At 53.0% G+C, this 22,891-nt stretch overlaps 1 protein-coding gene across 1 annotated transcript in view; it reads right to left on the bottom strand.

Moving 5' to 3' along the window:
• Window positions 1–22,283, bottom strand: part of FGF18 (fibroblast growth factor 18) — a 65,674-nt gene extending 43,391 nt beyond the window's left edge. The window contains exons 1-2 of the mRNA XM_088063578.1: window positions 22,062–22,283; window positions 21,739–21,775 (exon numbers count right to left, since the gene is read on the bottom strand). Of these exons, the coding sequence (XP_087919704.1) occupies window positions 21,739–21,775; window positions 22,062–22,093 (69 nt within the window). The 5' untranslated portion in view covers window positions 22,094–22,283. The remainder of the gene's footprint in view (window positions 1–21,738; window positions 21,776–22,061) is intronic.
• Between the last annotated feature and the right edge of the window lie 608 nt (window positions 22,284–22,891).

Genomic DNA, 22,891 nt, shown 5'->3' with positions numbered 1-22,891 from the left:
CCTGCAGCAGGAAGAAAACCTCAGGCAGGCAGTGCTGCTGAGCACCAGACCTCCAGAAAGTACCCTGAGCCAAAGCCCAGGCTCAACAGCCATGAGGTTCCCAGTGATGCTGCGGGATTGCCTTCGGTGCTGTTCCCAAAATCTGGATTTTGGTATTTGACATTTTGAGAAGAGGGTGATTTAACTCTGATTTTGCTGTCAGAAGTCCATAGGGAGCTGAAGGCACAGGCTGGGCAAGGGAGGCTCAGGGCAGTGCTGGGACATTCACAGCAGTGTCAGAGGACAGGGACAGGGGTCACAGCATTTCCCACTGTCAGAAAACAGCCAGGAGCTGTGACTCAGCACTGGGGATGTGGCAGGAGGAGCACCCTGGGCACAGGGCATGGCAGGGTGGCCTCAGCAGGATGCTAGCAGAGCTCTGCCCAGCACAGAGCTGGGCTCTGCTTGCCCTGCACTCCCGTGGCACCACAGCTACACCTGAGCACAGAACACAGGGCTTGGCTTTTGACAGAAATCATATTCATTTCTTTTTCTCCTTGCTGTGTCTTTTCTTGCTTTCTTTTCAAATGTCATAGTTGCAAAGGATGCTAAACTACCAAACCCAGAGCTGTTCCAGTCACGCTGACAGTCTGCCTTGTGCCCACAAGGCAAGGCTATTTGCAGCTAAAATTCTGGCTCCATCATTTTAAGATTTAAAACAGATTTTAAGTCAAGATGACGTCGTTACATTGCTTTCACCACACATTAATGAATTTCACATTTTTCTAGGAAAAAAACCAAAACAGGTGGGATTTGAAGTGGGGGGAAGGGCAGGTTGCTTTGCTTTTTTGGAAACTCCCATCAGAAAATGCAATCTGTTTCCCAAAACATGTTCTAATTCTCTTCTAATTGTCTCTGGAGGACTTGCACAGCAGAGGCCCCAGCCTGTGGCTGGAGTGCCTCAGGAGCACCCACGGAGCACCCTGCACAGTGCTCAGCTCCAACTTGTCACTGACACACCTGTGCACCTTTGTCACCACTGTCCTGCCTAAGATCAGCTAATTGAGAGCCCCTTGACTTTTTAAGAAGGGCACCAGCAGCACAGGGGGTGACATCTCCTCCTGCCCTGTCCAAGGAGCTGGCTGGCATCACCCTCAGCCAAGGCCTGAAGTAGCTGATGCAGAATCAGCAGGTGATGCTGACCCCAAATGCACCCAGCCCAGTGTGCATCACTCCACCTCTTCCCCAGGAAGGGCCCGGTTCTGTCCCAGGGCAGGGATCCTGGAGGAGCTCCAGGTTCCCCTGGAAGCTGAGCTGTCCCCTGGCCAGAAGCCGTGGTCAGAGCAGCAGTGAAACCACCTGGATTTCGCCGCCTGCTTAAAGATAAGCTCACACTTAACCACCCTGTGAAAACAGGATGCTCTGCTGGAGGGTGGCCAAAGGGAATTAAGCATGCCAGCCTGGGCTGCATCTGGCCTGCAGCAGAGAATATCAATACACCAAAATAAAATTTCATGCAGTGATCGTTTCATGAGATAAAACCTGTTTGATCATTGCTAAAATCCACTCTCACAGGACCCCTCCCCTACAAGGTACACTCCCTCAAGCAGCAAGCCCCTCTGAGATAAGGAAGTCCATGTATATATACCATAAGAGAGACTCTTCTATAAATCTCATAAAAATTAATAACATATGCCTCCTTTGGCAACTGATTGCCAACACTCAGTTAGGGAGGTCACCTGAAACCAAGTATATCCACCCCCAAACACACTTCAATGCAGAAATGTCTCTAAGTCCCTTAAACCAAAGGGTTTTCATTCCTGTTCACCAAAGCAAGTTTTCCTTTTTTGTTTTCACTGTAGAAATGCTGTCACTGCACACAAACATATCTCACACAGTGTGAGAGCCCTTCTTTGCCTTTCAGCCTGACCATCCACACCTCTGTGTAGGCAGCAAACAGACCCTGGGTCCAGAGCTGCACACAACAGGTCCCTGAAGGGAAGGGCTGCTTGCACCTTCCAGCTCCTGAGCAGCACTGTGGGACACAGGGCTCCAGGGGCTTGGGGATGGGTTCTGGTCTGTTTGGCATCTGTCCAGCTGGTTTGGGCATCTGTCTGCTGTCTGTGCATGCTGGTTTCAGCATCTCAGGAGCGTGGTTTAGTGTAACTCCATCTCATTCTTTGGCAATAATTTATAACCTGCAAAAGCCCAGTTGTTAAATCAGAGCACTGAATTTGGTTTCATTTTCACACTTCCTCTCTTTTTCTTTTCCATCAGCTCTTTATCCATTCATTATTTATTTGTCACCACACCTTTTGATGATAATATATGGCTACAAATACAGTTGGCTATCCAGAGTTTAAGCAAGGGAATAAACAGCATTTATTTTAAAAACAACCATCACCTCAAGCCTTAGAAGCAACAGAAATGTCTCTCTCCTGAAAAGAAGCTGCTATCCCTCATCTGTAGTCCTTGCCCAACCATTCAAGGTGGAACATTCAGTCCTACCTCCTTTCCCAACAGCCAAAGGAACCAGAAACGACGTCTGTCTTCTAGCGAGTCCACAACGGGAGATTTTCATGTGCTTTTTTGCCAAATGATTCTCAAATAAGACTGGATTTCATTTTAAATGGCTTTACAATGATCCTTCAGCTTAAAGAATGACTCCCCTCTTTGTTAAATCCCAGATGGAGGGTGAGGGAAAGACCATTTTGCTGATGCAGCCTAAGGTTTCACTGCGCATTAATCCAAGAAAAGCTCAGGAACGGCAAAAGCCTCCAAGAGCAGCACTGTGATGTCAGCCCTGCACAGGCTCGTGCCCCATCTCTGCACTCACAGATGCCTCCTGTGAATGGAGCACTCCCAGCCCCGCCAAGGTCAATGAAACCCTGGCCGTGCCAAGCCACGTTTACAGGATTTGGCTTTCTACCCAACCAACCTCCACGCACTCCGCATTTTCTATTTCGAGCTTTCCAGTAACAGGGGATGTTAATCTGTTATTGTTCATGTCATAAAGCGTTACAGCATGAGATGTCCAAGGCTCACAGCATGGCCAAGTTAGCTGGGAGCTGGACTTCACAGTTTCCTGGTGTTTGGCTATTTGTGCTGTGGAGCACTCGGTGGAAAACAAGCCCTGTGTCATTCCACCAGCTGAAGCAGGAATACAAAATCCCTCTCGCTAAGGGCTGTACCGATTGCAAAAGATAAACAAATCAAGCTATTCAAAGTCCTCTCAAACCCCATCTGATAAGCAGGAAATACTTATTACCTTTCAGCCATCAAATCAACCTAATATTAATGATTTTCTCCGTGACCTTCTAAACACATGAAAGTTAACTCAATAAGGTCAACAAGAGGATATCCAAGACAGATCTCTCCCAAGCCCTCAAAGGCAAGTAACAAACCACTTTGCTTCCATGACTTTGGCAAAATTCCTGTATGCAAAGGATTTGCTAGCTCCCCACAGCAGCCACAGTGAAACACAAGGCACTAATTTTTCCTCCATTTAACTGCAAAGTCCATCCAACAACACCAGGATGTTGTTACCTTCATGTCACAGAGCCTAGTCCGGGGCCAGACAGGAGTGGATGAGCACGGCTTGGGCGTGGTCCCTTCTCTGGGTTTAGAAGCATGTTTGGAAAAGCAGCTCCATGCTCAGATATGCAGAGATGGCACTGTGCTGATTTTGCATTAATTGATGTTAAGTAAGGAGGAAAAAGCCACCCATGGAAATTATTTTCTTGAGAGAAGCTGCTAAGAGCTCTGTGCCTGGAAAAAAACAATAGCTGGCTAGCTCTGAGAATATCCCTGATTTGGAGTGAAGCTCTGGATGTCCAATGGGAGGGAGGCTATGGTGCAACAGTGCCAGAATTGCACAAATGGAGCTAAGCCTTTCCAAATAACAGAACTTAGAGCTTTGCTTTGGTGTTTGTTTCTTCCTGACACCCATGGAAAAATAGGGATTCTTCTTTAAAAATAAATAACCAAAAATTTAAGCTGCACTCTAAGCCGTGGGAGATGTCACCATGGAAGATGACTGTGCACCTTTGGGATGGTCTGTGAGAAAGGGCATGGAGCATTGTGGAAGCGGTTGTTCAAGGTGATCAGATACGGGATTCCACAAAAAACTCTACCAATGGCATTTACAAAGAATTCCACTTGAAATGCTCTTTGGTATTTCTTTTTGGTGAGAAAGCTGGAAAAGGAGAAGGAAATGGGGAGATGAGGGGGTTAGGCCTGCCTGTCCCTGTGGATTTCAGAAATGTTAAATAAGACCCAAAGAGAACACATTTCCAGGGCTCGGAAAAGGGGACAAGCTCCGTGAGGTGACACATACTTGGATCCAAAAGCTGCTCTGCAAGCGAAGCCCCCTTTCCTCCAGAGAGCTGCCCTGTGCATTCAGAGAGACAGACTGAATCTCCTCGGGCAGTGGCAGAGCCCTGCTCCCTCAGAAGCACACAATCTCTGAGAAATGCAGCCATCACTCAGCCACACTTCCAGCAGTTCCATGGCCCTGCCAGCTGTGCAAGCCATACACCAGTGCAAAAGCAACGCATCTGTTGGCCTTGGGATGGCAGGCACAGCATTACTGAGCCTGGTATGAAACCAGGAGGGAGGTTGGAGGGTGTGCCAAGAAATTGGAACCTGAGAGCTTGAGGAAATGAATGTTTTATGGCCCATCAGTCAGTATTTGACCATTTTCTAGAGAAAGGTGATGCCACCTTTAAGAAAACTAAGTTTCTGCTTTTGATGGTAGAATAAGCCATGGCTAGAACTGTGAAAATGCACCATTTGTGAGATGGTGGGATCCTAAGTTTGTTGCACCCTGGAAATGGTTAATCCTGGGGAAGAGCAGGGCTTCAGCCTGGATGAAGGACTTTGAGAAGCCCAGCTGCAGGCAGGATGGCGCTGCCCACAGCACAGCCCAGCACCAGAGTGCTGCTGAAACGCAGCTCCCAGAGGGGCTCCAACACCCCCAGCCTCTCATCTCCCCCTGCACCGGCTGGGAGCAGGTCACTGCCAGCAGCACCCAGACACATCCCTGACAGTGTCACCACGAGCAGCAGCAGCCCAGCTGCCTGCACGGTGTCCCCCGTGCCCCTGAGCCATGTGCCCTGCTGCTGCAGGGGCCGAGGCTGAGCCCCCTCCCAGTGCCCAAAGGCAGCTCTTCCCCAGTGGGACCAGCTCCTGTGTTGACCAAAGCAAACCCCAGCTGAGGGAGATCTGCAGGATGCCACAGCTTGCCATGGGCTCTTGACAGCTTGAGTCTCTGGAAATACAGTTTAGACCTTAACTCTTTTTCTTATTTTTCTCCAGTTGTGATGTATCTTGATGGTGATGATGGTGATGGTGGTTATTAGTTAACAGCTGGCATTATTTTACCACGCTATCCATCAGGCAAGGAACAAGGAGGGCTTTTTCTTTCTTCCTTTCTTTCTTTGTCTTTTTTTTTCTTTTTTAATGCTTGTTATATCTCTGCTATATACTTCCTCTCCCCACAAAAATACCCCTTCAAAGCTTGATATTATTGAGCAGCTTTCAACCATGCCCAGCAGAGCCATGTATTCTCTGCATTTGTCTGGCCTTTGTTTCTAGGAATGAAATACCAATGGCTGAACAGTGTGACTTCGTTTCACTCCTTCATTCCAATACTTGTTCTATTTCTATCCCACTGGGTCAAACTCACCTATTGTGAGACCTCACCGATTTCAATTACATCAGGGATTAATTTGTTCCATTGCGTTGAAGCTGTTAATGCAATCCTGGCTGGCTCTAGATTAGAAAAGGCACGGTGAGACCTCCCTCGCAGGCAGTGTGTTTAACAGCAGTCTTGATCTTCAGTTTTGTTCGGCGGAGGGGTGGGGTTTTTCTTCCCTTTGTGCCCCTTTGCCCCTCTTTTCACAACCTTCCCCTTCCTTTCTAAACTGCCCTTATCAGAACTGGGTGGTCCTTGTGACTTCCCCTGCACCCGGCCAAGTGCCGCCTCCCCGCGCCGCTGCCCGGGGCTCGCCAGGGAGGTCAGAGCTGGAAGGGCTGACCTGACACCACACAGATGTTACCACGCCAGCTCTGGCACCTCATCTCCCCACGGGGTGCTCTCTCTGCTCCAGAGGAAGTTTCCGTGTTCATCCGTGTCCCCTGGGCTCCGCTGACCCGTGGCCACGTCCTTCACACTTCACGTGGGCCACGCTGGACCCCGCATCCTTGTGAGGCTCCGTGCTGCTGCCACCGCTCCTCCCTGCTCCCACCAGGGCACCCAGCTTCCTCAGAAGTCATTTCATGCCCTCGTTCCTCCTCACAGCATCAGTGTCGCTGCAAAGAAATCTGAACAGGTTTTGCAGAACAGCCCCAACCTGTGAAACCATGGGCCGGGGAGCTTGGCACGCTACAACTTCCTCCACTACCTTAACAAAAAACACCTTCTTCTCTGGGTGCAGAAAGCTCTCCTGCCAAAATGACCTGCCCTGCTGGGCAGGAGTTAAACCTTGCCCAGCACAGGTGGCTCTGCACAGGGGGCACAGGCTGGGGGCCAAGCACAAGGGCTGTCCCCGACCCTCTGCTGCTCACCCTGGGCTGCAGGAGCCCGCGTGGCCACAGCGCTGGGGCTGCACTGCAGACCAGAGCTCAGCTCCCAGCGGGGTGCTCCTGGGACAAAAGCTGCAGTGCCCCACTAAAAATACTTCCCAGCAATTTGTTCACCTCATCAAGTGAGACCTGAGTCCAATTACTGAGAAACCTGCCAGGTTCAAAGCACTCCTGACCTTTTCTCCCCTCTCCCCAGGGCAGATGCTCCTGCTGCAAACCCGTTTGGCCACAGCAGCAGGGCAGAGTGGAAACCCCGAGCCCGCAACCCTGAAACAGGTCGGGCATTTCCTAAAACCTGGAAAAAGGCCTCTGCCTTGTGCTATTCACCACAAGGACTTAAAATGTCAGTTTGAAGCACGGGCCTGCCAGGTTCAAGGTGACATCTCTGCTCTTCTGCTTGACACCAGCCCAGTCAAGACCTCCACAAAAAAAGGAGCAAAGGCACAAGATCCAGAAAACCCAAGAGATACTCAGGAAAACCCTACCACCAGAAGGAGATGGAAGGTCATCAAAGACCAACTTCCCCATAAGAGAATAAACATTTGCAGGGGCAGCACCTCAGCAGTGATCCAGTGCTTATCCTGGGAGCTCCTTTCGTCTGGTCCCCTGACATCCTCCAAGAAACACAGATCCCTGCTCCCACTGCAGAAAAGCAACTCCCTCTAGGGTAAAACACGGCAATTGCCGAGCAGTGCACACCAGGGCAGGGAAGGGCTCACAAAATTCCTTCTTGCATTGCATCTGCAAAGAAAACAGAGACTTGGCCAACAACAGTCCCCACAGCAGCTCCCAAGCACCGGCCTCAGGTGAGATGTGGCTTCTCTAAAATCCAATTCACAGAGATGCCTGGGACCTGACTGAATGAGCCCACGTCACTTTCCTCTATCAAGCAGAGTTTTTGAAAAACTCTTTTTTTAAAGAAACCTACCAAGTTTTTCTCTGGAAATCTTTTGCTAAGCTCCAGTCAGTTCCATTCCTGCCCATTCTGACAAGGTAACACCCAGGGACCCTCTGTGGGAATGGTGCCAAGGGGAAGGGGCCTCCTCAAGAGTCCCTGCCACTCACACCAGCCCCTACCTGGTACCAAAAGAATCGAGCAGCAGTTTGGCATCCTGATTTCCCTCTGTGACAGCCCTGCTGCCACAGAGTCCCCTTCCTGAGGAACCAATCCCAGAATGGCCTGGGTTGGAAGGGACCCTGAAGATCACCTGGTTACCACACTCTGCCAGGGCAGGGACACTTTCCACCATCCCAGACTGCTCCCAGCCCCAATGTCCAGCCTGGTCTTGGACACTCCCAGGGATCCAGGGGCAGCCACAGCTGCTCTGGGCACCCTGTGCCAGGTCCCCTGCCCACTCTCCCAGGGAAGTACTTTTCCTAATATCCCATCTAATATTCCCACTCTCTGGCAGTGGGAAGCCATTCCCTTTTGTCCTGGCATGACATCACCTTGCAAATTGTCTTTCCATCTTTCTTGTCAGCTTCCTCAGTGCTTCACTACTGCCTACTCCTGCTGAGGACCAATCAATTCTGCTTGCACAAGTCACCCCTGATGCCAGCCCCAGCCCGTTGTCCCAGTCCAAAGGGCTCCATGAGCACTTTTGCTCCAATTTATGAACTCTACTCCAGACTGTCCCATGGAGCACCCATAAAACCCATCAGCATTAAGAGGGAGAAATAAAAAATATCTTGGCTGGGTTGGTCTGTAAAGGCTCTTCCTCCAGCACAGCCAGGATCACCCCATACCTGCCAGCAGTCACAGAACTTCTCCTTCCCCAAAAGCACTTTGAAATACATTCTCAAGCCCTATTACCTCTCCTGTTTATACCATGCTCCCTCTATTATCAAGAAATCTCCAAATAATTTATAATCCCGCAAGCTCCTGCACTAACAGGGCCATAAATCACATTTATAAACCCCATCACCTGCTGTTCCCAGGGCTGTGAGCTGGGGCTGGGCAGCTCCCGAGCCCTTCACACCCACACGTTCCAGGAGAAGGCAGCTCCGTTCTGCCCCAGCCACAGGTTTGTTTCCCAAAGATCCAGAGAGGATCCCAGCCAGTGTCCTGCCTCACTGCACTCTCCCCATCTGACCCCAAGACAAGCACACGAAAAAGGATTTTCTTTGCACAACATCAACCAGGGAGGAGGATGGTTTTGGCAATTTTCCTCAAGGAAAGAGGCTGCCCATCTAATAATCCCTAAATGGGCGGTGGGTTGTTGGGCTTTCATGTGTGCCTCCGAGCCTCCCCTCGCCATGCCAGGCCGCTGGTTTTCTTTTCCACGGAATTGCAAAAGCCCTGAATAACAAGGTTTGTGCATGGAAGTGCTGACACAACCCATAACTACAGCATCCTGAACATGATACCAGAATAAGGACGCTCCCTGTGTGGCCCAGCCTATGGATAAATAAAGCATTTCAGCAGCCAGTGCCGACAGATCATAAACCTCCACGAGCATAAATACCAACAACAACCCAAAAAGATTAGAGGGCTTACAGGCGAGGCAGGCTGGGATGATTTAGAGGTGGGGTGGAAGGGTCATTATTGCTGAATAGGTGGGGGTGAGTGGGCTGCAGAAATCAATAAACCACTCTGCTCCCAGGGAAGAAGGGGCCATCCTAATTGTGCAAACACACATTTTCCATCCAAGGCCAGAGCTCCCTGATTCTCCTGGCATGGAGGGATGCAGGGAAGCCCTCACTGGGGACAGGGACCTCAAGCCCACAACAAGTCCCAGGAGCTGGGCACAGCTCACCTGAGCCCCTGGCTGGGGACAGCCTGATGCTGGAGGCAGCTTCAAGTGAACACAGATACAGGCAACGTTCAGCTCCATTGATTGCATTTTCTAGGGGGTTAATATACAGCTGGCACAGGTTTCTCAGTCGCTTTCAGCATCACCATCAAGTCAGGGCTTTTCCAGTGCCCAGTTCTAGCACTGAGCAAACACCAACAGATCCTGCCAGCACCTTCAAGCACCAAAGACAACTCTGGAATCCATTTCACCCTGACAAAACAACCCCATTTGGAAATTTCCACACCAGCATCAGACATGGAGGTGGCCTCAGAATGAGCCACAACAGCTCTCTGCATCCTCCAGCAAGGACAGACCTAGAGCTTTGCAGCCAGGCTTCCAGGCACAGAGCTGCTGAGGCACAAAGGCAGCAAGCAATTCCTCCTTTGGTCCTCCCCATTCCAAATTTTTCTAATTTTTTCCCTACTTTTTTCATAGGAGAAACAGTAATGACAAGAAGATGCTCGCTCTGGAGAGTGAAGCCTATTTATAAACAGGATAAATCTGTACCATACAAGTGCACAGCTGTTTGTACCCAAGGGGCCAAGGGTAGCCAAAGACCATTTTTGGGACACACCAGGGAGGGAACCAGCAGCCAGTGGCAATGCCTGTCATTCCCATGAAGAAGCCTGAGCTCACAAGCACGTACAGCTGCAAATGGTGGCAGTTTTTGCTTCTGCTGGTTGGAACTGGGTGCTGGTGGTAAAGCACAGGGACCTGCTCTGCTCCCCCTGCATGAGCCAGTCTCCTCCTCTCTGCCCTTCCAAAGTTACTTAAAGAAAACACTCTCTAGATCAGTTAATAATAACTTTAAGTTTCCCCAGATCACATCAAGCTTACAGCTTCCAGTTGATGGATTTCAACTTTACTTGGGATTTTAAGAGTTTTTAAAACAAGTAATTTCATCTTGCCTCCAGAAATAAATTCCTCAATAGCTTCACTGAGAAAATACTCTCACTAATGGACAATTCTGCTGCTTACGTACTAAAGAGAGCCCGGGAAAAAAAAAAAATCAGATTACTACTGAGCCTTATCAAAAATATGGCATCAACCATGTGTTGACTTTAATCCAAACCAAGCTGTCAATCTGCCTTCAGGATCCCATATAACAAACATGAGCTGAGGGCCAGAAAAGAAAAGCAGGGTTTGTTTTCTAATAGAAGATTTGTTCTGATCTCTATTAGCCATGGTTCTGCCTGGAAATATTTACACTGCAAACGCCGGGAAAATAGGATTTCTTATCTTTCTGCTTTGTTGAATTAGGGAAAAGTCTCATTTGGTATTAATTTAGATTGCAGGTTTCCCATTTTCAGGAAAAAACTCTCAACAGTTTTGGAAAATAAATCTATTTCTGAAATATTTTAAATAGGGGAAAAAATAAAGTGGTATTAAAATCACTGAGGTTTGGGCTGCTGCAACCCTGCACAGCTCAGGGGCACCAGGGAGAACCCCACACATTTTGCTCCATCCATCACCAGTCACCAGCAGTGGGAAAATGCTGCTGGGGGGAGATTCAGGCCAAACATTGGCAGACACAGACAGGAGACCTTGTGGCCTGAAGCTGGGGATCCCCCAAGGACCCTTTCTTTAAGGCACCAGCGTCCATGCCCACAGCACTGGGACGATGGAAGGTGCCGTGCCTCGTCCAGACGTCCCCAGGTGCCACCCCTGGGCCACCACCAGCACAGGCAGCTCTGCCAGCTCAGCCCTGCTGACCTCAGGCCAGACTTTGCACAAATTTCTTTTGGGAGTGAAACCCCACAACTGAACCTGGTGGTGCTCAGTGTCCAGGCATATACGGTGATGGTGCACGCTGGGGAAATCAGGCTCCCAGAAATGAAAGCTGAGCAAATAAATTCCATTTTCTTGTTTGCTACATTTAAACAGCAATTAAATTCCTATTACCTACTCTTTCAACATAAACAGCACAAAGCAAGCCCTCTGCCTTGCTGGCAAACTGCTCCCATTTATTATAGTACAAAGGGAAATGGGTTTAAAGTAAAAGAAGAGAGATTTAGATTAGATGTTAGGAAGAAGTTCTTTCATCAGAGGTGGTCAGGCACGGGCACAGATTGCCCAGAGGATCATAGAACATTCTGAATTAGAAGGTACTCAGGATCACCCACTCCAGCCCCTGGCCCTGCACAGACACCCCAACATCCCAGCCTGTGCATCCCTGGGGGTGCTGTCCAAACGCTCCTGGACCTCCAGCAGCCTCAGGGATGCTTCATCCCTGAAGTGTCCCAGGCCAGGTTGGACAGGGCTTGGAGCAGCCTGGGACAGTGGAAGGTGTACCTGCTGTGGCAGGGGTGGGATGAGGTGGGCCTTCACATCCCTTCCAACCCAAACCATTCTGGTTCTGTGATGAGCAGGGCAGACTCTCCGTGCTGGCCAGAGCTGCCTTCACTCCCTTCCAGCTTGAGATGTTCCAGCTGTGAGAACCCCACTGGAAACACACACAGAGCCCCCCTGTCCCCACAGGCTGGACTCAGGCTGGCACGGCCCAGCTCCAGAGTTGCAGGTTTAATTGCAGGGAAGCCAGCAGCGCTGCCTGCTCCATGGACAAAGGTGCTGTGTGCTTGCAGCAGCCAGCGGAGCTGTTCCTGCAGCAGAGCTGTCCCTGCAGCAGAGCTGTTTCCTGCAGCAGAGCTGTTTCCTGCAGCAGAGCTGTCCCTGCAGCGGAGCTGTTTCCTGCAGCGGAGCTGTTTCCTGCAGCAGAGCTGTTTCCTGCAGCAGAGCTGTCCCTGCAGCGGAGCTGTTTCCTGCAGCAGAGCTGTCCCTGCAGCAGAGCTGTCCCTGCAGCAGAGCTGTCCCTGCAGCAGAGCTGTTTCCTGCAGCGGAGCTGTTTCCTGCAGCAGAGCTGTTTCCTGCAGCAGAGCTGTCCCTGCAGCAGAGCTGTTTCCTGCAGCAGAGCTGTTTCCTGCAGCAGAGCTGTTTCCTGCAGCAGAGCTGTCCCTGCAGCAGAGCTGTCCCTGCAGCAGAGCTGTTCACTGCAGCAGAGCTGTTCTCTGCAGCAGAGCTGTCCCTGCAGCAGAGCTGTTCACTGCAGCAGAGCTGTCCCTGCAGAAGAGCTGTCCCTGCAGCAGAGCTGTTTCCTGCAGCAGAGCTGTTTCTTGCAGCAGAGCTGTTTCCTGCAGCAGAGCTGTCCCTGCAGCAGAGCTGTTTCCTGCAGCAGAGCTGTTTCTTGCAGCAGAGCTGTTTCCTGCAGCAGAGCTGTCCCTGCAGCAGAGCTGTCCCTGCAGCAGAGCTGTTCACTGCAGCAGAGCTGTTCTCTGCAGCAGAGCTGTCCCTGCAGCAGAGCTGTTCACTGCAGCAGAGCTGTCCCTGCAGAAGAGCTGTCCCTGCAGCAGAGCTGTTTCCTGCAGCAGAGCTGTTTCCTGCAGCAGAGCTGTTTCCTGCAGCAGAGCTGTCCCTGCAGCAGAGCTGTCCCTGCAGCAGAGCTGTTCACTGCAGCAGAGCTGTTCTCTGCAGCAGAGCTGTCCCTGCAGCAGAGCTGTTTCCTGCAGCGGAGCTGTTTCCTGCAGCAGAGCTGTCCCTGCAGCAGAGCTGTTTCCTGCAGCAGAGCTGTTCACTGCAGCAGAGCTGTCCCTGCAGAAGAGCTGTCCCTGCAGCAGAGCTGTTTCCTGCAGCAGAGCTGTTTCTTGCAGCAGAGCTGTTTCCTGCAGCAGAGTTGTTTCCTGCAGCAGAGCTGTTTCCTGCAGCAGAGCTGTCCCTGCAGCAGAGTTGTTTCCTGCAGCAGAGCTGTTCACTGCAGCAGAGCTGTCCCTGCAGCAGAGCTGTCCCTGCAGCAGAGTTGTTTCCTGCAGCAGAGCTGCTGCTTTCCCATCGATTGCTGGGGCTGCTTTCCGCTCTGACCTCAGCTGGCCGGGCTGTCCCCAGTCACGGCGGGGTCACAGAGCCGTGCTGTACACATCATTTTGGGTACAGATAATCAATACAGATAATCAGAAGTATTGATTACAGTTAATCAATACTGCCGCGCTGCCGCCTCGCACCCGGGACTGCAGCACCAGAACCGGCCTGAGAGAGCAACGGGGCCAAACAGCTTCTCCTGAGAGCTGGAGAGTTTGGCTGGAGATGGAGCACACGCTCCACTCTCTGTCCGTTCCCGCGTTCCTACAAGCCAGGTGAGTCCCACCTATGGCTGGAATTCAGTTTGGGAAAGGAAACAGCATTCTCTGATCAGGATTGTGCCCGACGCTCTGGCGGGAGCAGCGCTGCAGGCGTGCCAGGAGATTACATGGGAAGGAAGAGACCCTGGTCTCTGTGCTCACAGCACTGCCAGCTTTCCAAAGCACCCCGCTTCTCAGATGGACGAAAAGCATCAGAGAAGCAGCAAAATGCCTTTCTATCGAAAACGCCCTTCACGCCACTTTCTAATTTATATTCCCAGGGCTTCCTGTGCCAGCAGCCATGCCCACAGACACCCAGCACACACTCTACACACAGCCACTGACTAGGCTCACCACCATTCCCTGCATTTTTCTGTTAATTCTGGATTTCTGTGCAAGAGCAGCTCAGAGTATTCCAAAAGTTACAAAATCTTTTTAACAAGCTGTCCTTCAAAATGATGCCAAAGAGTATTCTAGCAGGGAAAAAGGGGTTTGAAACACGTAGCAGGAGAAAAAGGAAGTGGGAGCACCAAGGAGTGCTGGGAATACCTTGTAACAAGAGCAATCCATTCTTAATTGCTGCATCCTGACATTTGTATCCACGCAATATGCACTTCTCTGGGGCCTCCACCAAGATTTATCATCCACCCATTTGGATTTGAAAAGATGAGCAGAGGAATCACAGGGCACACTGGGCCCCTTGCCAGCCTGCTTCGCCTCAGTGCCAGCCCTCAGATTTCCAGGTCCAGTCCCACAGCCTGGCCAGCACGGGGACTCCTGCTCTGCCTGGGGCAAGTGCCAGCACCCCCAGCCTGCCCCCTCTTCCATATCCACGTGGGTGAGCCTGGGATGGACTCTGCCCCATTTCCTGTCATCACCAGCCACACAGCAGTGAGCGGGACATGCTGGGCCATTCCCCACTGCTCACTTCCTATCACAGAATCATTTAGGTTGGAAAAATCCTCTAAGATCACTAATCCACCTGTTAACCTGGCACTGCCGGGCCCACGGCTAAACCACATGCCCGAGTGCCACATCCAGGCATCTTCTGAACGCTTCCAGGGATGGTGGCTCCACTCTTCCAGTGCTTAATAATTTTGTTGAACAAACTTTTTCTAATATCCCATGTAAACCTTCCCTGGCACAACCTGAGGCCTTTTACCCCAGTGCCACAGCCTCAGGTGTTCCCCTCTGCTCCCACAGACTCCAAAGCAATGCCGGCCCCCGGCAGCAGCAGCAGGAGCCCCGAGTGGGAGAACCCCAGAGGCTGCTCTGCCCCCTGAGCTCCAGAGGCTAAAGGCGTTCTGGCCCTCCTGGCTGCGACAGAACCAAGGCAGAAACGCCATGCAAAGGCCAGGAAATGCCATGAAACCATGGCAGTAATGCCATGAAAAAGCAATCACAGCAAGCAGGGTGTGAGCAGAGGCTGCGAAGAGGAGGATGCACTGTCACTGCCGCGCAGTTCTGTGAAATGCAGCTGTTTGCGTGGGCACAGCAGGCAGGGGCTGACAGGGGAACGGGGAACGGCCCCACATGGAAGCACGGGGGGCACAGACCCACACAGACCCGCAGCCCAGCCCCTGCAGGGGGAAGATTGGCACGTCGGCTCCCACCCACCACAGCCCCTGGGGCTGTGTGGAGGTAGCACAAAGGGAAACACACAGACCATGACAGGCTAAGCCTCCTCCTTCCTCTCTGTTCCCCTTTCTTTCTCTTCATGCTAAGGCGAGGCTGCTGAATGGCAATAGGGAAATACTTTGGCAGAGCCAGACAGTCTTTTATATTTGGGGTTTTTTTTCCCTTACTTTCCTTCCAGCTGCTTTGCCGGATGCCTGATCCTCCACGGACATCTGGAGAGGTACCAGGACACGGAGGCGACATGCCAGGTAGGCAGCACATTGCACAGCTCTGCATAATTTCTGCTTGTACCTGCTGTTATGGCACAGCAGGTGATGAAAACACAAAAACCCAGGGAAGGAAAGAATAACAATTGTGTCTGGACCTGCCAGGCCACAAACACCCAGGTTGAAGCCCCCTGGTCTCAGCATCTGAGCACAGGAAGGCCATGCCCAGCAGCAGAGATCTCCCAGGCAGGAGGGCATTTAGGTGCCTCCCTGGGCCCAGAGCTCCCGACTCCCCCAGCACAAGCCACCCCAGGATTCCCAGGGCCAGAGCAGCTCCCAGACCCCAGGCAGGGATCTTGGCAGCAGGCATCCCCATCTCTGTCCAGGCACCAACAGCAGCCATTCCTCTTTTCCCTTCCTAAATCACTTTCCATGAACACATTTTTCACCTGCACTTATTGTAATAAAGTATCCAAATCTGTGGAAAAGCAAAGCAAAAGCAGCTCTGCAAGGGAGGAGAGGAAAGAGCAAAACAGAGTCCTAAGGAAAGGAAGATATACGTAAAAATACTCCTAAAGATCTGGGGAGTAGCATTATAGATCCAAAATAATGATTTTCAGTCCCTGGGGAGTCTCTCTCTTGAGCTCACCTCCCACGTTTGAGGGAGATATCCCCTGGCCTGGCTGAGCAGCTCGGAGCTATCAGCTTACAGCAAAATCAAATACTCAGTGTGGCTGCCAGAGCCCCCCAGTGCTGCTTATCCTCCCCAAGCCTCCTGCCACGCTCAGCAGTCAGTCCCACACCAGCTGCATCCCACATCCCAGCCACACCCGCAGACCTCAGGCACGGCCAATCCTTTGCCCGTTCTGCTCTTTTCTTTCCCACCTTGCTGCTCTATAAGCACAACTAATTCTGAGTTTGAGCAGGAATTCCTCCTGTGAATCCCAGCACACTCCAAACCCAGCACTGCTCCAAACCCAGCACGTCTCAGAACCCCACACTGCTCTGAGCCCTGCACCCCTCGCCTCCACCCAGCTTTGCACTTGTCAGGTGCAATAAGGAAAGCAAAACCAAAATACAATACAACCACCACGCTGCATCCAGTTAAAAATCTGAATCTCATGGTTCAGGCACTCTCCTCAAAAATGTCATTGTCCATCTCTGCTCCTCTGAAGCACCTCACACATCTCTGGAGCTTTGGAAAAGCAAACTGCACTCACACAGGGTGCAGAGCAAAGCCCCCAAGCAGCTCTCCTCTGCTGTCCCTTGCCACAGTACACCCAGAAAACCAAACCCCCAAACGCTGCAGGAGCTCACCTTTGTGTGAGCCTTGCTGGGGTAAGAATCTGGAAACAGCTTTGCAAATCCTCCTGCTAAATGTCTTTGAGGGCATTCTTCTTTGTGGCAGAGAATCTGTCTCAGCCTCCGAAGGGCTGGGGACCTCCAGTGAGAAGCCAAGGCAGAGAGTGGCCAGGGCAGGCAGCCCCGAGTGGGGCACAGCAGCACATCCCCATCCGTGTAGGAGCAAGAGCCACACCTACACTCACCCAGCTAAGCCGAGCCTCCCTGTCCCACGGGAGAGCCCCAGCACACATCAGCCCAAGCACCAGCCCACCCTCACTCGGCTCCCCTGCTCCAGCCCAGGCAGCTGCTCCAGCGAGTCTCCTCTTCCTCCACAAGCCCGAGCTCCCCAAAGTTCAGGAGGCAGAAGCAGGATACACAGGGCAGATTCAGGACACAACACTTCATAGTCTGGTGCAATGAGTCAGCAGTAGGGAATAAAAATCCCTCATGGCAAGCCACATGCTTGTTTCCTGGAGAGCAAGGGCATTTGAAACTGGAACAAACGATTTCATGTGCAGCAGGACCCTGCCCCTGCAGGCTGCAGGCCAGCAGAGCCATACCACCAGGAGCTGCATCCACCACCATGAGTCCAGCACAGCATGGAGCCAGAGCCAGGGACCATCCCATCAACTCCAGCCCATAATGCCTGCACTTCCACTTTGCTGAACTCCTCTGTTCATTAGCTCAGGCTTTGCTGATGCAGTTTCTCTGGTCTTCTCACTGCCTAGTCCCTGTAACCAAGGCAGGTGCAGTCTGAAAAATCAACAGAGAGCTGCCCAGCCTTCCACAGACCACATTTGCCATGTTCTGTCCTTCTCAGCGTGGCTTCTCACCCCTCGTGGAGCAGGGGGCAGGCGCTGGTGCAGGAATGCTGCGCTAAGGACGTGGTATTCCAATCCAGGCTGAGCAGAGGGGGCAGGCACAGGATCACCCAGCCTGGGGGCTCTGGACCCCACCAGGTCTTGGCATGCAGGGTTTGACCACGAGGAGGAAGCAGCCCTGCCCCATCCCACAGCGCTCCAGGAGCAATTGTGGGGATGCTCAAAGCTCCATCCCTGGCAGCACGCACCGCCTTGGTGCTGCCTTGAGACACACATTATGCCCCCCGAGGAGGCAAAGGCAGCTGGGTGCCCATCTGCATGGAGGGCAGACATGAGGATAACCTTGTTGGTGACATAGAGTCCAGCACCCTGCCTTTGCTGCTGTCACCGGGAGGGCGAGGGCAGGGCAGGCAGGGAGCTGTGGCTCTACAGCTGCTGCACACCCGCAGAAAGAGGGGCCAGGCAAGGCGAGCTGGGTGGGCTGTGACCGGGACCTCCTTCTGCTTCTCCACAGTGAATCCCCAGAGCCATTTGGTGGCACTCACACCCGTCCTGCTTGTCCCAGGGAGGATGGCTATGGAGCAGAGGGGAGGGAGCTGCTCAGCAGGCTCACGCCTCTGACATGTGCTGCGTGTGGCTTCGCCAGACCGCAGGATCTGGCTCACTGAACGTGTGGAAGCAACACTTCTCCGTGTCTTGCTTTACAAAGCCCCAAACAATAACTGTCTGTTGCTGCACAGGAGCTTAGGAGAAACATAAGTTGCTGTTGGCATGGCGCACAGCAGCCTTCCTCTTACACAACACCAGCAGATGTGAAAATAGCCCAGTGCTGCCTCGTGCGTTCCTCTGACCTCCTGTTTGCTTCTGGATCAGATTCCAAAGCTGGATCTTAACCTACAAGAGCCATAAAAGCAAAGGATTTGGCCCTATCAGGGACCTCTCCATAATCTAAGACAGATGCAGTCCATGTAGGAGAACACGGCGAGGTTTATCAGGCAGGGAAGAGGCTGAGGCAGGACCACCCTCTGCTCTGCAGCACAGCCAGGGCAGCCCATGCTGGTATCTCCTGTGCTCTGCCTGCCCAGGCACTTGAGGTGGCTCAGGGACAGAAGAGCTGGAAGCTCTTGCAAACCAGGGCAGGGCTCAGAACCTCAGATCCTACTGCTGAACTTACACTGAAGCTGCCTCCAGCCTCCACCTGCTCTGGCAGAGGAGACCATCTGAGGTCCCATGTCCCCAGACTTGTTATCCTCAGGATCACTGGTGCTGCCAGAGCCAGCACAGCACAGCACAATCCCCTCCAAGCCTGCAAGGTGCTTCTGGGGTTTCTCACCTGCTTGAAGAGCAGAGATTGACTCCAAAGCCAAACCCAAAAGCACTCTGGGCCATACAGAAAGAAAAAGCACACGGAAGAGAAATTGTTCCTGGAAGAGTGAAAAGGTAGGGGAATAAACTGAAGAATGCTAAAGGCATGTGATAGAGGGAGAGCTCAGTAACCATCAGCGAAAGGGCATCCCTAAGAACAACCTGCATAAATAAATTAATGTCTCCAGGGTGTGTGAGGGTATCCAGTGTCCCTGCTTTGGAACTGCAGCAACCCCAGCGGCTTCCTAAGAGGCAAGACAAGAAAACAGGACAGAGGCATTGTTGTCGCAGGGGAAGGGACTGGTGAATGACCTGTCCTCCAGGCAGCCCTGTGAGGTCCAGGGCTGCTCCCAGGGCTGTGCTGCACCCACACTCCAGCAGTGCTCCCCTCTGTACAGCATGTGTTAGTCCCTGTGCTCCTTGGTGGAAATGTCACACGATGGCAAAGCCCTGGAGCAGTCTGACTCATCCAGGGGTCTGAATCCTGCTCCTGGAAACTCATGACCCTCCAACCTGTCTGTGGCCAGGACTGGGGAACACCTCCCTGTGCTGCCACAACCTGCCCACAGCAGATGCTACACCTGCCCCATCACCCACTGGCGGCTGCAGGGTGGCCTTGGGGTCTGTGAAAAAGCTTTTGGCCAGAGCTGAGCCCCCAGCAGAGAACTGCAGCAGCTCACACATCATTACACCACAGCCCTCGCACACGAGGGGCCACCAGGACACACAGAGCACACCCAAACCAGGCTGCTGTGTCCCAGAATCCCCCCAGCCCCACACTCGCTGGAGGGATTGCTCCCTCTGCACGCAGAGCCACGGGCACCGGGCAGCAGCAGAGCAGAGTAATTCTAAGACCAGCACATGGGACAAGCTGCAGATCACGGCTTGAACGCAGAGCAAAAGGCAGCCTTAGAATATAATCCACTTCAGGAGCTCTTAAATCTCCCCAATACAACACAGAGCCCTTTAAGCAAAACTAAACAACTTCCTTTAGACTAAATAAATATTAAACCTAAGTGATGCATTAATTTACTCCAGTTCACCAAAGGCTAACTTCTACCCAAACTGATCATTATTAAAGAAATCCTATAATCCCTCACTCCCATTCAGGCTCAAAACATGTAATCCCATGAATAAATCCAGAAAAAAAGTGCAACAAAATGGGCAATAAAAACTTACAGCATTCACATCTTTTCATCTACCATTAATACTGTAAACACTCACTCGAAGGCCCTCGAGTATGACTAATCTAATGTTTTGGCTCCCCACAGCAATCGCCAAAGGAGCTCCGCTCTGTGTGTGACACCCAGCGAGCTCCGCTGCCCCTCCAGCCGCAGCCAGGACACCTCCACAGAGCCCAGCGCGGCCATCCCACCTCACAGCCCCCAAAATGCTGCAAAATCAGCACGAAAGGGAGCAAGTATGGTTTTAATAGCACCAGAACACAGAGCTTTCTTCTTTTTTTCTTTTTCTTTTTTTTTTATTATTTTATTGCTTTGGAAGCCTGCAAGCTCCAACTGTATAAATGCCAATAACTTTGTTTTAAGGCTGCTGAAGTAAGAGATCAGATTTTAGCAAGTGCTTTCCAGGCAGCCAGCCAAACTTTTTCTGATTCACTAAAAGCACCGAAGGGAGGGGGAGAGGAAGGGGGCTGGAGGGCTGATTAACTTCAGTTACCGCACAAGCGCAAAAAACCCTCTCCCCGCAGCAAAGGGTTCCGGCGCTGCGAGCGCTGCGCAGCCTGTGATTCCTCGGGCTGAAAAAAACGCTCCGAGAAGCAGAGCAAACACCTTCCAGCCGCAGGGTAATTTACAGCTGCGGATCCTCTCCTGCTGGGGAGGCTGCTCCACCAGGGGAGGCTCTGCTGGTGTCGGGTTCGAGCTGCAGTTTTTGGAGGGGATGAGGAGAAAAATGTGATGGGGATTTTTTGGATGGGTGGGAGAGCAGGAGATGGGGCTGGTTCGGGTTTCAGCTTGGGCAGAGGGCTGGAGCCCTCTCCAAGGCTGCGCTCGTCCAGGACCATCCCGTGCTCCGTTGGGGATCCGGAGAGGGTGAGCAGGTGCAATCCCGGCCAAAGCACAATTCAGGGCCAAGGGTGGCACAAGTGTCCCCGGGCCCCGGCGGGAGGGTGGCTGGAGCCAGCGGAGAAGCGGCACCTGCTCTGCCCGGCCCCGCAGGTGGGTCTGCTCCAGCTGCCCAGCTGAAAGCCCTGTGGTCCCCGTGGCCACGGGGACAGCTGCCATCCCCACCCTGCGGGCACCGGGGCTGCAGAGCCCCGCTCAGGGTGTTGCTCATTCCTGCCGAGGCAGGATCAAAGGCTGGAGCGGACTTGGACGGCGTTCTACTGAATAATGGGAAGGGAGCACGCAGCCTCCTTCTCTTGGCTAGGAAAACCTGTGTTTTTCAAAGCATCAGTTTTTGGGAGTGAGTTCCCGAAGAGGGGAAGAGGAAAAAAAAAATAGAAAAAGAGGCGGGGGTGGGGGGGGCGGGAAGAAAGGGAAAAAAGGGCGAGCAGGAGAGTGCCTGCTCTTCCAAGGCAAGTGCATCAATCAACACACTGCAAGGAGAGTCCAGCACTCCCTCTCACATCATTAGCCAGGCTAATGCACTCCAGAGGATCCCGCTAGGGCAGGCTACCGGCGCACCGGCTGCACCCCTGCCCGCAGCGGCGGCCGAGCACAGCGGCACAGAACGGGAGCTGAGCGCAGGGGAAGCCCCGGTCCAGGGCAAATGACACTCCAGCATCTGGTGCGGGGCTCGCTTTAATATAGCGATAAAAACTAAAGGGAAACAAGTGAAAGCCCCAGCCAAAGCTGCCTGGCACTCGAGGTCAGCACGCCGCCTTTGTTTCTATTTTACAACCAAAAGCGAAAGAGAGGACAGAAAGGGCACGTACCTGTACCTGAAAGCACAGCAGCAGGAAATGTAAACATCTGGAGAGGAGAAAAAAAAAAAAGAGCAACAAAAGATCAAATGATGCCGTAGAATTATTAAAGTTGGGGATTTTTTCTTTTTTTTTCCTTTGTTTTTTTTTGCAATTTTTTAAAGGGCTCAGAGCGATGCTCTGCTTATAGAAAGGCTCAGATCCCCATTACCACCTAGGTGCAAGGAAAATGCAACCGGAGCCTCCAGAATAAAAGTTTAAAACAATTAAAAATATTTTTACAAATTAAAAAACAAAACAAAAAACCCTATTTAGAAATATGCCATAATCCTTACAGGCAAGTGCAGGCTGAGAGCAGTGAATACATCGCTGGGCGAGGAGCGGCTGGCCGGCGGCTGGTCGCTAGCGGAGCGCAGTCCCCCGCCGCCGCGCTGACATGGGAGCGATCCGGCCGGCGAGCTCCGATCCGCGCTGCTCCGCGCCGCTCCGCGCCGCCGGGAACTTGTGGTACCGCCCGCTCTGCCTCCGCCGAGTGACTCGTCAGGCATCAGCTCTCCTCTCCCCCTGTCTCTCCTCCTCCTCCTCCTCTCCCTCTCTCCGCCTTTGGGGGGATGAAGGTGCTTATTGTCAGTAACTTCCGATCATCAGCAAGTGCCCCCCCGCGTCCCCCCGGGCCGGGCCAGCCCCGCCGGGCGGATGGAGCCTCTCGGCCGCCGCCGCGCCCCGCTCGGGGCTCCGCTCCGCGCTCCGGGCGGGCGGCATAGCGCGGAGCGGAGCGGAGCGGAGCGGGGCGGGACCCGCCCGGGCGGGCCCGGCGCTGGCACCGCCTGCGCGGAGCGGGCACCGCCCGGCCCGAGCGCTTCTTACGAGTGAGGGACGGGCTCGGGCTCCCCCGAGCCCTCCCCGGCCCGACGGAGGGATGCGAGGGCCTCGGAGCCCCCGGGCCGGCTGCCCCTCGCCCCCGCGCGTGTGGCCGCGGTGCCCGGGCTCCGTGCGCCCTTCGCTCCGAGGGGCGGGAGCGCGTCCCGTGCCGCCCCGGGCGGGGGCAGCGGCCCCGGCAGCCCCGGAGTGGTTCCTCCCGGGCCGGGACAGCCGCGGCCCGGTCCGTGGGCCGGCACCGCTCCCGGTGGGGTCAGAGCACCGGGCACCCGCGCCGCTCCCCGCT

This window comes from Pseudopodoces humilis, chromosome 17, assembly GCF_049639895.1.
Source record: "Pseudopodoces humilis isolate 2021_Gansu_Grassland_sample_001 chromosome 17, ASM4963989v1, whole genome shotgun sequence".
In the NCBI taxonomy this organism is placed as follows: Eukaryota; Metazoa; Chordata; class Aves; order Passeriformes; family Paridae; genus Pseudopodoces; species Pseudopodoces humilis.
The sequence above is the reverse complement of the archived record's forward strand: the minus strand, read 5'-3'. Positions and strand labels throughout refer to the sequence as shown.